General features: G+C 46.3%; 1 protein-coding gene across 1 annotated transcript in view; it reads right to left on the reverse strand.

The window, feature by feature from the left end:
- Positions 1 to 14,694, reverse strand: part of tmem178bb (transmembrane protein 178Bb) — a 241,499-nt gene extending 226,805 nt beyond the window's left edge. Inside the window, exon 1 of the mRNA XM_055650372.1 lies at positions 13,770 to 14,694. Within this exon, the coding sequence (XP_055506347.1) occupies positions 13,770 to 14,148 (379 nt within the window). The 5' untranslated portion in view covers positions 14,149 to 14,694. The remainder of the gene's footprint in view (positions 1 to 13,769) is intronic.
- Positions 14,695 to 15,675: the final 981 nt, after the last annotated feature.

Genomic DNA, 15,675 nt, shown 5'->3' on the forward strand with positions numbered 1-15,675 from the left:
AGATGGTGGGACCATGCTGATGGCGAGGTGACACTATGACTGACAGTGGGGTGGGACCACCAGTGCCAGCGAGATGGAATTTACATTGACCAAGTGGCGAGAATCACTTTGATAGTGAGTGGGCCTACTATTGACAGTGAAGCAAGTCCACCACTTATGTTAAGGTGGGACTACTAAGGGCAAGGTGGTGGAATGAACACTGACAGTGACTTGGGACTAGCATGTACCGAGGTAGGAAAACCATTGTGTAAATCTCATGTTTACAACAAGTTGGGACGTACTCTGAGAGTGTGCTGGAGCTATCAGAGGCTGCAAAGTGGTGCTCCCATCAGCTATGGGAAGGCGGCTCCCATTATGTTACACTCAAGATGCAAGTTTGGTGGACGATGTCTGGGTTCTTTGGTCAGGTTGCTGGTCATTCACATCTATTCAGCTTGGACACAATAGTTCCCGTTTTCACTGAGCGCTTGCTGATTTCTTCACTAAATGACAATTTGCTGGCACTTGTGCAGCCCAGATATATTAAGTTGTCAAAAGCTGCAGTGATGCATTATCAGCATTAATTGATGGTGTTGGGGCAGTGTCCTGGATTGTGACATTTCCCTCGCCAATTTGATTGATCATTCCAAGTTGTTTGCAGGCCGGAGCGTGCATTGGAAGGTGTTGCTCACTATGGGATGCTGGTAGAGCACCACTTGCAACAGATGAACGTCTGGCAGACCTTTACCTTAGCTTTACCTGGACAGGGCTAACCAATTTGATGTGTAAATTGGCACCGTCTGCAGAAAAGCTGTAGGTACGTGGCAGAGGCAGTGAGAAGAATCAATGGAAGAGTCAGGTAGAGAAATTTCAGAAGGTCTGTAGGAAGGAATTTCAGATGTTGGTTTACACTATAGATAGACACAAAACGCTGGAGTAACTGAGAGGGGCAGGCAGTATCGCTGGAGAGAATGAATGGGTGACGTTTCGGGTCGAGAGCCTTCTTTAGACGTCTGGAAATGGGTCTCGACCAGAAACATCACCCATTCCTCTCCAGAGATGCTGCCTTTCCCGCTGAGTTACTGCAGCATTTTGTGTCTATGTTCAGAAAGTCTGTGGGTCTGAGGTTTGCCCCTTTTGTTGCCTTGAAAGGAATCAAACACAGGAGCAGCTCCGGCAGCCAGCCGACATCTTTCAGCAGCTTGAATAGACAGCCCCTGCTCACACCATTGGTGAGGTGATGGAATCTATATATAACCATCCTTGTTGTCTGTCTTTTTCACTGATCATATTTTCTTAATCCACTCGGGATTCAGGTTAAAGACATGCAACTGAGATCGCTTCTCTAGCTCGGACAGCATCAGCAAACACTCTGATCATGATGACCAGTCGGGAAAAGGCTGTGTGACCCTTGTTCTAATACATGGTCACAATCTTTGGATCCCATGTATTCTGGGGTGAAGTCCTCCTTGCCCCCCGGATAGAGAGGGAGAGGTGCAATAGGCGGCTAAACTCACTAGTATTGGTATCCATGTATTATTGTCATATATACCGATAAAGTGAAAACTCCATTCCTTGCTTCTCTCTACACATATGCTCTTTGTCTGTTTCAATATGTTTCTTTTTTTTAATTGTTACCTTGACAACATTGATCTGCACCTTTTGACAAAGATCCCCCTGTTCTCTCCACCCCAACATCTATGCAGCTTAACACACTTGTTCTCTCATTTTTCTGATGAAGGATCCTTGACCCAAAGCATTGACTTTGTTTCTCCCCCACTGATGCTGTCCAACTTGCTGATCATTTCCACCCCATCCCTTTCCCCTCGCTTTACCTATTGTACTTGCGTTTGGCTTGATTGTATTTCTGTGTTACAGCTTTTCACTGTATCTTGGTACACATAACAACAATACACCTAAATCTAAACCATGCCTCATTTTGTTTTTGGCTTTCCAGTATTTGCAATATTATGGTAAAAGCATTTGCCTGCATTCTTGCTTCCCTGTATACTGAGAATTTAGTTGGAGATGGTGCTTTCTAATTATATTTCAACTCACTTCTGCATTAGGGGAATGCCTCATCTGCATGAGGTGCTACCTCAAGAAGGCTGCACCTATCATCAAGGTTCCGCACCTTCCATGCAATGCCCTCTCCTCACTGCCATCATCGAGCAGGCAGTACACACCACTATGTTCAGGAACATCAACTTTCCTGCAATCATCACGTTCTTGAGTTGATGTGCACAACTCTAATCCTACTTCAACGCCACAACATTACAGCCCATCTCTTGCACAACCATGGACCTGTGTTTTTTCTAATTGGATCTTGCACTAATTGGATCTTGCACTAATGTCTTGTTTTATTTGTTTTAGAAATTTGAAGTGCAATTCAAATATAATTTGTGTATAATTTGATTTTTATGTGTTGGACTGAGTCTGTGTATCTGTGATGGTGTTGCAAACAATATTCTCATGGTATACGTACGTCTCTGTATGTGTGCATATGACAATAGACTTGGGAGGGCTTGTTCAATGTAAGATACACAGATAGATAGGCAATGTTAGATAGCTGCCCACGTTGAAGATGTCTGAGGGTCATCTCAGGTCATGACCATATCCAGTTGGAGCCAACGTCTGGACTACAAGATATATGTAGTATATGATATATGATATAATTTAATATGATATGCCTCCATGATATCATTGGCAATAGAACTACTGCAGACATTAAGCTAACTTTAATAGCAGGAAAGTTTTGAAATTGGGATGAGAAAACCAAAGGTTGTTGGGTGAGACTGGTATTGCCTGAATCATGAGTACAAACATTTCTGTTGTTACTATTAGTGATAGATTCCCATTGACATTCGGTTGAGGCGACCACTATCAGTGCAGTGGAGCTGTCAATAACATTATTGCAAGACAAATATTTACAGTAATGTAATGTTGTCATTGGCAATGGTCTAAGGGAACCATTGAGAACAATTAGTGTTTAAGTTTGGATAGACACATGGATATGCAGGGAATGGGGGGATAGGTATCATGTGTGGGCAGATTAAATTAATGTATCTTGATGTCATGTTCGACAGAGACATTGTGGGCTGAAGGTCCTGTTCTTGTGTTGCACCAAGAGGTGAAAAATATCAAGGTCAATGGATGGTGATGGCCAATGGTAGTACAGTTGGATATCAATGATATTAGGAGTGGAATTTCCAGTGAATTAAGAACACCATTAATAACATGATAATCTTATTTGTGAAAGGGGATCTGCCGTTAACTGTGAAGCAGCAATACGTTTTATTATGGGCCTGGAAATTATTGGAAGTGGATTGAACTACCAGATACGATAGGCTAAATCTACCAATCATAATACCGCCGTCAACCAATCTGTAAAGGATGGGACCAACATTGGCACTAGTTTCATCATCATCGTTGAAAACATTAGCGACGCAGTGGTGCTGGTTTCCGACAGGCAAAGTGACGGACGCACCACACGTCTCTGTCCTCCATGCAGCTGGAAAGCTCCTCTTTTGTCTCTACATATGCGTCTTTCATCAATGTCTTCAGCATGGTCTTGATTGGCCGGGTCAGAATCAGGTTGGGGGGGGGGGGGTTTCCCCCCCCCCCCCCCCCCACCCCTGCCATGGGTACCATGTAATCCCACGCTACCTGCTCCATGGTCGAATAGTCGGCGACTAAACCGTCTCCCCCACATGGTGTGCCAGGTGAGGAGGGGGCTGTGGACCCACGGCAGGACCAAAAACAAGACCTGTCAAAGGGCGGATGAGCTCCTAGCGAGCCAACGGCCATCCACACTTCAGTAGAAGGTGCAGTCACTGTCGTACATGGCATTGTAAAGGGCCTGTCCCACTTGGGTGTCATTTGCGTGTCACGCAGATGGTGCACACAGATTTTGTACATACCAAAATCCTGGGGCGCCGTGCGCAACCGTGCGTCACTGCCTACATCACCACGCACCATGCGCACGTAATGCGCACCATACGCGCATCATGTGCGGCACAACGCGAGCGTCGTGACGCGTAAATTACACGCAAGTGATGTCCAAGTGGGACAGGCCTGTAAGGCACTAGATTTGAATACCATTAATGCATTGACAGTGGGATAATATAGTTCTTGACAATAGGGTGGGATGGCACCATGGGACATGACAGTAATATTGTAAAACTACCTATCGTAATGTCATAATAGGGTAGCATTAGTTTATCACTGACAACTCGACTGCTCTACTGTAAACTGCGGGATAAAGTCAATGGAGTCTTCACCTCACAACCGACTACAGTGTCACGTGAGCATTGACACAAGATGGAGCTCTATTTTACATTGCAGTGGCACTGTAACTAACACGAGTTGCAATCAGGACTTTGCATTGCAATGAGGGTTGCATTGAGGGCCACCGATGATAATTGGGTAACACCGCCATTAACAGCGAGTAGAATCACCACGAAAGATCTAGGAAAAGTGTGAAACAAGGGGTGTAACACTGCTGAAGGATGTGGTGGATGAGAGAGGGTGGCACCAATATTGGTTGGGTTGAGGGGTAGAAATCAGCCTGTGAGGGTGTGAATAGGGATGGGGTGGGTGTAGATGGTGAATCTGTGGAATTCATTGACACCGACTACTGCGGAGGCTAATTCATTGGGTATTTTTTAAAGAGGAGATTGACAGATTCTTGATTAGTAAGGTTGTCAAGGGTTATGGGGAGAAGGCAAGAAAATTGGGTTGAGAGGGAAAGATAGATCAGCCATGATTGCATGGTGGAGTAGACTCAATGGGATGAATGGCCTAATTCTGCCGCTATGACATGAACTTAACTATTAATTTTAATGTCACCTCTTTTGCCATTGGTAGTTCTAATTATCACTATTAATCCCACTAACAAGATTCAAGATTCAAGATTCAATTTAATTGGCATTTGGACCCCTTGAGGTCCAAACGAAATGCCGTTTCTGCAGCCATACATTACAAACAAATAGACCCAAGACACAACATAATTTACATAAACATCCATCACATTGCTGTGATGGAAGGCCAAAAAAACTTATCTCTCCACTGCACTCCCCCCCCCCCGATGTCAGAGTCAAAGTCAAAGCCCCCCGGCTGGCGATTGTCCCGCGGCCATTAAAGCCACGCCGGGTGATGCAAGGTCGCACACCGGGTCTTGGTGTTAGAGCCCCCGGCGTGCGCTCGCAGAGTCCCGCGGCCATTCCAAGCCGCGCGGGGCGGTGATGTAAGGCCCCGCTCCAGGAGCTCTTCAACCCCGCAACTCGGGCGGGAGAAGTCACCGTTGCAGGAGCCCTGAAAAGCGGTCTCCCTCCAAGGACCCGCGGGCTCCCGGTGCCTCCGTCCGCCAGACCCGCAGTTGCAGCCTCCGAATCTCCGGAGGTCGGGCCACAGCAGCAGCAGCAGCGCTCCACCACCGCTCCACCCGCTCCGGACTCGGCCAGCTTCGCGACGGTGAGGTGAGTCGTCGGCACCAGAGTCCCCGGTCTTCTCCTGTTGGAGGCCGCTCCCCGTTGCAGCCCCAACGACAACGGAAACCCGACAAGAAAAGGTTGGGTCTCCCATATAGGGAGAGATTTAAAAGTTACCCCTTCCCTCCCACCCCCCCCCCCCCCCCCCCCCCCCCCCCACACACACACACCCCAACAAAAAAAAAAAAAACTACATAGAAACATAGACAAAAAATAATAAAAACGCGGACGGGCTGCAGAGGCCGCTGCTGACGAGAGTCGCGCCGCCTTCCGGATCCCTAACAAATACCAAAAGGGAATTCCACTCTACAACCAGTAATATTGCAACATCCTTGAGATTGTCATATTTCCCCAATCTCAATGTACTCCGTTTGGTGCTGTTAAAAGTATATTCATGTCCCACTCTCTATGGCAGTTTCAGCCGTTATCAATAAAGTACATTTCCCAATCTCAGTGGATGACTATCTCATTGTCCGATATCATCAAACCATGTTGTCAAAGGTAGTCGTTACCCCCAGTCAGTCTAGTCCAATTCAATGTCAGGGCTCATCTTAAGCCACTAACAATAGAAGTATATTTACTTTTAGTTGTAATCCTACCCAATTATCAATGGCATTTTGTCCACTCTCAGTTGTAGCCCCATCTCATTGTCAATGGTCGCCACAATCCACAGGTATGGGCAATGGGGAATGCATGCACTGAAGAGGAAATGGAGTAAGGTGGTCGGGAGATGTGCTGGTGGGGTAGGAGATGATGGGTGAAATGTGTGCGCACTGGGGTGGATGATGGGGGCACGGGAAGTGGGGGGGAGGGGTGCAGAGGGAATTACTTGAAAATGGAGAATTCAATGTTCATACAGTTGGAATGTAAGCTAATCAAGTGGACCATGAAATGCTGTTCCTCCAGTTCGCGTGTATCCTCGTTCTGGCAATGCAGTCGGCCAACAACAGAAAGGTCAGCAGGGGAATGTGAATGGAAAATGGTTGGCAACTTGACGATCCAGCAGACCTTGGCGGACAGAGCGTAAGAGTTCTGCGAAACAATCGGCTGGTCTCTGCTCGGTCACGCTGATGTAACGTAGACGAGGTTTGAAGAGGTGCATGTGAACTTCTGGCTTGCCTGGAAAGGCTGCTGGATGGAAGTGAGAGAGGAGGTGTAGGGACAAGTGTTACATCTCCTGCAGATGCGAGGGAAATAATCCGGGGGAAGGGGCAGCTTGTGTGGACAGCGATGAGTGAACCAGGTTAGTGGAGGGAGTGGGCTCTACAGAAAGCAGATAGGGGTGGGGACAAGAAGATGGGATTGTGGTGAAGATAGAGGACATCTCACATGTCCTAAAATGGAAAGCATCATGGGTGCAGATGAAGTGGGGATAGAGAAATTGAGAATAAAGAATGTCATTCTTGCAAGAAGCAGGGTGGGAGGAGGTATAATTAAGGTAACAATGGGAGTCTGTGCATTTGGAGCAGACGTCAGAACATAGTTTGTTCCTTGACATGGAGACAGAGATCGAGAATGGGGAGAGAGGTGTCAGGGATATTCCAGGTGAATTTGAGGGCAGGCTGGTTAGTAGTATCTATGAGTTCTGCACAGGTGCAGGAGGCAACCTCAATGCAATCATTGATGTAGCAGAGAAGGAGTTGAGGAATGGTGCCGAGGTAGGTTTGCAACAAGGAGTTTTCAACATAACCAACAAAGGGCAGCACAGTGGTGTAGCAGTGGAGTTGCTGCCTTACAGCATCAGAGACCCGGGTTCGATCCTGACTGCGAGTGCTGTCTGTAGTGAGTTTGTACGTTCTCACTGTGACCGCATGCGTTTTTTCTGGGTGCTCTCACGTTCCAAAGATGTACAGGGTTGTAGGTTAATCGGCTTCTGCAAATTGTCCACAGTCTGTAGGATAGAATGAGCGAGCGCTGGTTGGTGCGGACTCGATGGGCCGAAGGGCCTGTTTCCACTCTGTATCTTCAAAACTAAAAACTAAAAAGACAGGCATAGCTGGGGCCCATGTTACTACCCGTGGCTACATCATTGACATGAAGAAAATGAGGAGTCAAGAAGAATGTTTGCCTGTCAGATTTCAATAAGCCTGCAGATACTTCTATGGATTGCTAATCTCCAAGGGAAGAGAGAAGACATGAAAACAATAGCATTGCCACCTGCCAGGCTGTTGCACAGCCGAATAATACTTCCACTACTTCACTCTGCTTTCAAAGGGAAGTGGGTGACGATACATAAACAACATCATGTGCTCAAATCTCTGGGGTGGGGTTTGAACTCACAGACTTCTCACTCAGTGCATCGCTGAAGCTTGGTTGATAGCCAATTAGAGAACCGTTCAACACAGATGGTTTGTTGAAAACGCCAGTGAAATCTCTACACAACCAGTTCTGTGAGGCGCACTGTCAGCTTTTATACGGGAGCACCATGGCACAGCCGGTAGAGTCATAGCCCCTATACTCCAGCAAGCCAGCTTCAATCCGAACCGCCTGTCTGTGCTGTCTGTGTGGAGTTTGCACACTCTCCCTGTGGTCACCCTGTGGGTCTCTTTTGGGTGTTCTGGTTTCCTCCCACCTCCCATAGATTGGTAAAATAGTTGGTCTCTATAAATTGTCCACGATGTAAGTGGTGGTAAAATCTGTGGGGAGTTGGTGGGAATGTGAATGGAATGAAAGGTTTTCAGGTACAATCAGCGCAGAAAATTGCTTGATTGTCAACGAGGACTGTGTGGGCTGAAGGACCAACTGCCATGCTGTATTTCACTATATTTCTATAAGCTGTGGTGTTTGGCAGTTTGGTTCACCTACCCAACTGAGAAAGATCCATTTAACCAAAATACTTATGCCCCCCCCTGTCCTACACTGAGCCAACAGGCAGAGTGTGGATCTGTATTACGCCCTCTCTAGAGTTTTAATTCAGCTTGTTTATTCTTATCCGGTCTTGAGGTCCCAGAGCATTCTTTGTTGTTTTTTTCTCTCAACCACAGTAACCCAGACTAAGCCACAGGCAACATGCTAAATGTGGTCTTGTTTTGACCTACACAGAATGAACTAATCTCTGTGATGATTTAATCATAACTCCTGAAAATGTTATCCACACCAGCTTCATGCTGATAGGATATTTTCCTCAAACGTATGCCTTTTCTATAATAGATAACAGGCCGGCCAACCTCCTCTGTGAACACACGTTCCCACTGTGATAAATTAATCGTTTAGCTCATCATCTACCCATGTTTCCTCCTCCTTAAGATCTAATGTCATTCTCTCCAAATATTTCAAAGTAGTCTTAACGATGAACTTTGAAATAAATAGGATTCCTTCCACTGTTACTGAACTAGTGAGAATGATTTCCAATTGTACTATTCCTAATGGAAGCCTCAGTGACTAGTCTTATTCATTAGTGCTGCCACCCAAGTGTAACTCGTTGCGTGTAACTGGTCAAATAACACTAACCAGCCTTAACACGCCAATATTAATAACAAACTACCTGTACTATCTTGCATTTACAATCTCATAAGGCAACAATGTGAGGTCAATAATACGTGCTGCGATTTACAGATGCCAGTCGTTCAACAGTACTCCGTAAGTAATATATCCTCAAGAAGCACTACTAATAATTCATGTAGAAACAAAGAACTGCAGATGCTGGTTTACACACAAACAGACACAAAGTGCTGGAGCAACTCAGCAGGTCAGGCAGCATCTCTGCGAACATTTCAGGTCAAGACCCATCTTCAAACTGAAGACTGAATAAGATTAGTGAGCCAAAATGTCACCTATCCACGTTCACCAGAGATGCTGCCTGGCCTGCTGAGTATCTCCAGCACTTTGTGCCCATTTGTGTATGACAATTCATTATCACTAACCAGCTGTAAATATTCCACTGGTAAAAATAAGTAACTTTTGGAACCAGTTATTGATCGTTCTACATCATAGAAATTTACAGCAGAGAATAAGTACATTCTGCCCATCACATTCATGCAGGCCAAAAAAACTAGTGACTAATCTCATTTTCAACTCTCATCCCTGTAAATTATGCTGTAACATATTGGGTACTCATCCAAAAGCTTTTTAAATGTGATGAGGGTCCCTGATTCGAACATCTTTCAGCCAGGGAGCCTCATATCTTTACATCTCTGATTGAAAAATACCTCCTCGTCAAATCCACTATAATCATATTTCATCCATTAATTTAAACCTCGGCATTAACCTCTTTGTTAAGGATAAAAGCTCCTATTCATGGTCTCTCATAACTTTACACGGCTCCCCGCTGTATTTCTATTAAAACGAAAGCACACCAGATCAGCCAACCTTCCTTCATTAGTAAGCTTCTTCAAACTTGTTAACCTCCTCATACTTCCACTGAGTTTATTCTAACGTTTTTAACTGACAGATCAATGCTTGTAGTCTAACAACACTCACCGTACATAAGTATTCAATATCACTATTGATCACTGGCAGCCAGTCACCAATGCCCAATAGCAATAACTGTTATTATGTTGGGTTGCAAGTCCATCCACTGTTTATAAGCTGGTGATACAAAGTTGCCTGGCCTGTATAATGTCCTCATTTCAAAATATCATTCTATTATTAACTACTACATAGATACATAGAAAATAGGTGCAGGAATAGGCCATTCGGCCCTTCGAACCTGCACCGCCATTCAATATGATCATCCAACTCAGTATCCCGTACCTGCCTTCTCTCCATACCCCCTGATCCCTTTAGCCACAAGGGCCACATCTAACTCCCTCTTAAATATAGCCAATGAACTTGCCTCAACTACCCTCTGTGGCAGAGAGTTCCAGAGATTCTCTGTGTGAAAAATGTTTTTCTCATCTCGGTCTTAAAGGATTTCCCCCTTATTCTTAAACTGTGACCCCTTGTCCTGGACTACCATGAATTAGGTATCGCCCACTGATGGTGCCTCAACTCTGACTAATGTGATGGTAATTGTCGCCACTAAACCCCAGCAGTCCACGGTCACCAACAAATCCGATGCCATTCAATGTCACCAACAAACACCAGTGATCCCCTGTCACCAACAAGCTATTAGTTACATTTAGAATTATTGAGCCAAACATCACTGATTAATGTCAGCAGTCCAACATCAACAACTATTGCTGGCAACTAATCCATCACTAATGATTAGAGTCATAGAGTGATACAGTGTGACCCTTCAGCCCAACTTGCCCATATCAGCCAACATGTCCCAGCTACACTAGTCCCACCTGCCTGCAGTTGGTGCATGTCCCTCCAAGCCTGTCCTATCCACGTACCTGTCTTACTGTTTCTTAAACATTTGGATACTCACAGCCTCAACTACCTCATCTGGCAGCTTGTTCCACACACCCACCACCCTTTGTGTGAAAAAGTTACACCACAGATTCCTATTAAATCTTTTCCCCTTCACCTTAAACCTATGTCCCCTGGTCCTCGATTCCCCCTACTCTGGGCAAGAGATTCTGTTCATTTACCCGATCTATTCCTCTCATGATTTTATGCATTAAACTAGTAAACTAACTTCACTAACTGGTGCTGGTCATCAACTAGTGCTAGTAGTTAAAGCTATCAACCAGTGGCAGTAATCCGTCGCCTCTCACTGAGCGATCGGTTTAATGTCAGTAAACAACGCGAAGAGTCTATTGTGTCTAACCAGTTACAATATTAAAACGATTAAGGATGCCGGCAATCTAATCTTATTACACAATGGGAGCAATTTAATATCACTGCCTAGTGCTAACAGTCTACTCTTAATGAAAGATGCTGCCAATCTAATATACTGCTGAACATTTAACTCCCTTCTGTCTAATGTCAGCATAGAATGCCATTATATTTTTCTCGCTAATGTCAACGATCAGTGACAATATTTTAATTTCAGCAACTGATTGTCAGGTCCAATATCACAAGCGAATATCCATCATCCAATACTGCTGCCACTTTAATATAACTAACCAGTGCCGCCCGTGGTTCAATGTCTCAGACTCGAGCTGTAATGTAGTGCCACTACCCATTGCTCATGGAGCTGAACAGACAGGGCTGAGTCTTGAGTATTACGTCATTACCAGGACCAGCATCCTACAGGATTCACGGGTCTAAATTTTTGTTTAAATGTAACGCTTCGGAAAAGCTTCGAAAATTCAAGAAGCGATGAGCTGTTCTCCACCCACGTCGGTGTACACCAGCTGGTAGTAGTCTCAGTTACAGAGCTGCACAAACACAGCCAGCCACCCACCCACCCACCCAACACCAGCCAGAAAACGTAATGAGAAAGACACATATGATGGAATTCCATTCGCCAATTTAAATATGTGAGCCATGCCATCGCGCAACACACTCTCTGTAATCTCCGTGTACCGGAACATACATACGCTGACCACATACACCCATTTCCAACTCCCATCTTCTCCGCGTCCCATCAGTCTAATGAAGGGTCGCGACCCAAAACGTCACCCATTTCTTTTCTCCAGACCTGCTGAGTTACTCCAACTCCAACATTTTGGGATCATCTTTTCCAACTTTTATTGCCTTGCACTTTTGGCTTCGATTCGCACCCATTGGAACCCTTTGCCCACCTCACACATTCCTTCCTCCTGACACCTGCAGACATCGAAACCTCACACTTGGTGTGACCTTGTTAAAATTCTTCTTCCCTCCTCCGCTTTTCATACTTTGCAGGCCTCTTGATCGCATGCCTCAATAACAAAGAAGCGTAACCTTTATCCAACACCGTCCAAACCACGGGTCTGAGTGGGAAAACCTTCACCTTTAAGACGCTGCACATCAGCTTCATTAATTACTACTGGAAACTGTTGTGCAAAATCAGTGGAAATACAGACGGGCCTTCTTAAAACCATGCACAACTTCATTATCATGTACACAGAATTCGGAATCTAAACCCTCGGCAGTACGGAGTATAGGCGCTGTGTTGTTTCAGAAAATTGGGTCTGTTGTGTGGTACAAAAGTTTGCTTCTCGAGTAGTATGCTTACTTATTAAGGGAATTAAGGAATCTAGGGGTTAGTGCAGGAATATGGCACTGAGGTAAATAAAGATCTGCCCTGGTCTTGATTAATGATGGAGCGTGAGACCAAATGGTCCGCTGCTGCTTCTATTGTGTATGCTCTTATGCCGTCTGATGCACCTGCCCCTCTACCTGCCCTTTCCTCGCCCACTCAGTTGGTGCTGGGTTAGGACATCTGTGACCAGGCTACAAAGCAGATAGGGAACAAAGCTAGGATCCCTTTCCAGACTGCTACCCAATCACCCATGTGCCGACAGTGGGTGATAGTTGAAGGAAGAGCCCAGAACATGCTGATACTCCTTGCCGGCTGCCGAAACTGGGCCCGTACCTGTTGAACTGCCGTTTGGGGGCAGGATACCTACGGGTAAACAGTCCAGGGTAGAAGAGGAGTATCATGCAGAGTATATATGCAGCATCACACCTGACTGAAGCTTTGGAGGGGTTGCTAATTAAAAGCATTGATGGGATAGAGGGACGGAAACTATTTGGCTAGGTAAGAGAAGCCCAGGATAAGTCCTGCACGGAAGGCACTGCCCAGGGATCACTCCTCAACAAATTGCCGGTGAGATTGGAGGTTACAACTTCATTCCTTGAAGCGGAAAGACTGAGGTGTGATTGAATGAGAAGTATGTAAAATGATGAGCATAGATAGCCGTTTTCCCCAGTTTTGGGGAATCAGGAATTAGAGGGCTTAGGTTTAAGGTGAGAGGGAAAATATTAATAGCAACTTGAGGGGCAACCTTCTCCACACAGAGAGTGGTGAGCATATGGAATAAGCTGCCAGAAGAAATGGTTGAGGCAGGTGCAATGACAACATTTAAAAGAGATATGGACATATATGCATGACGAGGAAAGATTCAGGGGAACATGGGTCTAGCATGGGAAGATGGGACTAGATTAGATGGGCATCTTGGTCGGCATGGACAAATTGGACCAAAGGGCCTGTTGCTGTGTTCTATGACTCCAATATGGAGACCTCCCTCTTCTAAAAAGAGGGAGGTCTCTTGGTGGTCAATTGGTGACCTGCATTGGTGGTCAACAAAAAACTTTGATGCCAAAACTTTGGTTGTGTTGGGCTCTTTGGATGGTAAATGTGGGCAGAAAGGATTTAATCAATAAGGGGAGAGGGCAGATGGGGGAGGACTGAAGAGCATCTTGTCCATACCTGTAGAGGGATCTCGACCCAATGGGGGCAAATGGGACGAGTTCGGAATGTAAACTAGAAGGGCCGAAAAGCCGTGCTGTATAGCTCCATTTCTATGCCTCCATCACCCCACGTACCTTTGGCGATCAGCTCGGCGATGTCCTGGTCGAAGCCGAGCCGGTGGCACCTCCTCCACAGCCCGGTGTTGGTGGAGTTGTACATCCTGCCGCACTCGTCGGCCGCGCTCATGGCGAAGAGCTGCCGCCGGTTGCGGGCTCCCAGCAACTTCTCCTCCCAGCGGTCGAGGCGGCGGCGGCCGGCGCGCAGGGGCAGGTTGTTGGAGGTGTAGATGAAGCCCGGGGGGTTGGTGCGGCTGGCGTAGTTCTTGCACCTTTCACGGTGCCTCCGGGCGTCCGTCTGATACCAGTGGTCGGAGCAGATGGCCACGGCCAGCATACCCAGGGCGCACAAGGCCATGGAGAGGCCGGCGTAGAGCAAGAGCCGGCCCGCTGCCATCTCACTCACGCCACAGCCTTCAGCATCCTAGCAGTGGGGAGGAAGCGGAGAAAAATAAACAGGGGGACGAGAGAGGAGGAAAAATAATCGAGGGGCAGCAAGGGAGGGCTGTTCATTCGCCGCCAACCTCAGTGAAGGCTTCACACAGACTGCGCTGGTGGGATAGTGTGGCCTCGCGTCAATGGGCTGGGGATATTTGCAGCCTCCAGCGCTGGCATCTGCCTCGACTCACATCAGGAGCTCTCTCTCTCTCTCTCTCTCTCCTCCACCGTCCCCCCCCGGCAGCGCACCTACTGCCTGGCGCTGCCCAATTGCAGGTGTCCGGAACAAAATGACGGGCTTGCAAAAGCGGCAGGTCTAAGCCTCGACAACAACAACAACAACCGCAAGAGAAAGCCTCTTGTGTTTTTTTTAATCTATATATATAAAAAAGAATAATGATAAAAAACTGCAGCCACAATAACGGGCAGAGCAATCGCGCAGCCCCGGACTGAAAATCTCCCAGGAATGAAATACAACAGAATCAGCCCGAGAAGGGGAGAAAAAACTGATGTCATTGGGCAGAAGGGCTGGATCATATTTTATTTATCCACCTCCTTAAAGCGAGGCCGTCCGATTAGCGTTGCTGCAAAGTGCCGTCCTCCAATCGCGAATTCCGGCTCTCGCCACCCAAAACAATGCTCCGGTTACCACCTTTCCCTTCTTATATTTTGTATTATGTTAAAGGGAAGATAAAAGATTGAATCTTTTCACTCAATCCCGGGCCACAACAAAAGCCGCGGCGAGCCACGCCTTTGCCAAATGTTACATTTCAATGAAATGTATCAGCTTCATTATAACGCGGCACATCCGCGCGTTTGGTATTTAGGTAACCCGATTTCAGTCTATAAAATGAACACCCACTTCCAGATTTATTTGGGTTCATGAGCGTTTAATCAACACGAGTGTTACTGTGGATCAGAGTGGCATTTAAAGCGACGCTGCACCGTGAGAGGCGAGGGGCGGAGGGCCAGCTTTGTTTTCATCCTTCAATTTGAAACCTCGTCGAGCCGAATTGTCAACTGACACTAATTCTAATTCAGTGTTATTTATACGCCTGTCTGATAATCTAAGTAGGGAGGAATAACACAGAAAAAAGATGACCAATTATTCATTTTTCAAATACCGCTTTTTTTTTCCACTTGCAATTTTTAAAGGGAAAAATCAATCGCCTCTCGGTTTCAGGAATCCGTTGTGATGTGGGGATTGGACGGGGTATGAAGCTGTCAAAGTTAGGGGCAGCGAATTATCCTGAGGGCGATTTCCTCTTCCCGGCGTGGGGTATACCTTTACACCCCGATCTCTCATTAGGAACATATATAAGGTACACAAAAATGCTGGAGAAACTCAGCGGGTGCAGCAGCATCTATGGAGCGAAGGAAATAGGCAACGTTTCGGGCCGAAACGTTGCCTATTTCCTTCGCTCCATAGGTGCTGCTGCACCCGCTGAGTTTCTCCAGCGTTTTTGTGTACCTTCGATTTTCCAGC

The sequence above is a fragment of the Leucoraja erinacea genome, chromosome 19, assembly GCF_028641065.1.
Source record: "Leucoraja erinacea ecotype New England chromosome 19, Leri_hhj_1, whole genome shotgun sequence".
NCBI classification, from domain to species: Eukaryota; Metazoa; Chordata; class Chondrichthyes; order Rajiformes; family Rajidae; genus Leucoraja; species Leucoraja erinaceus.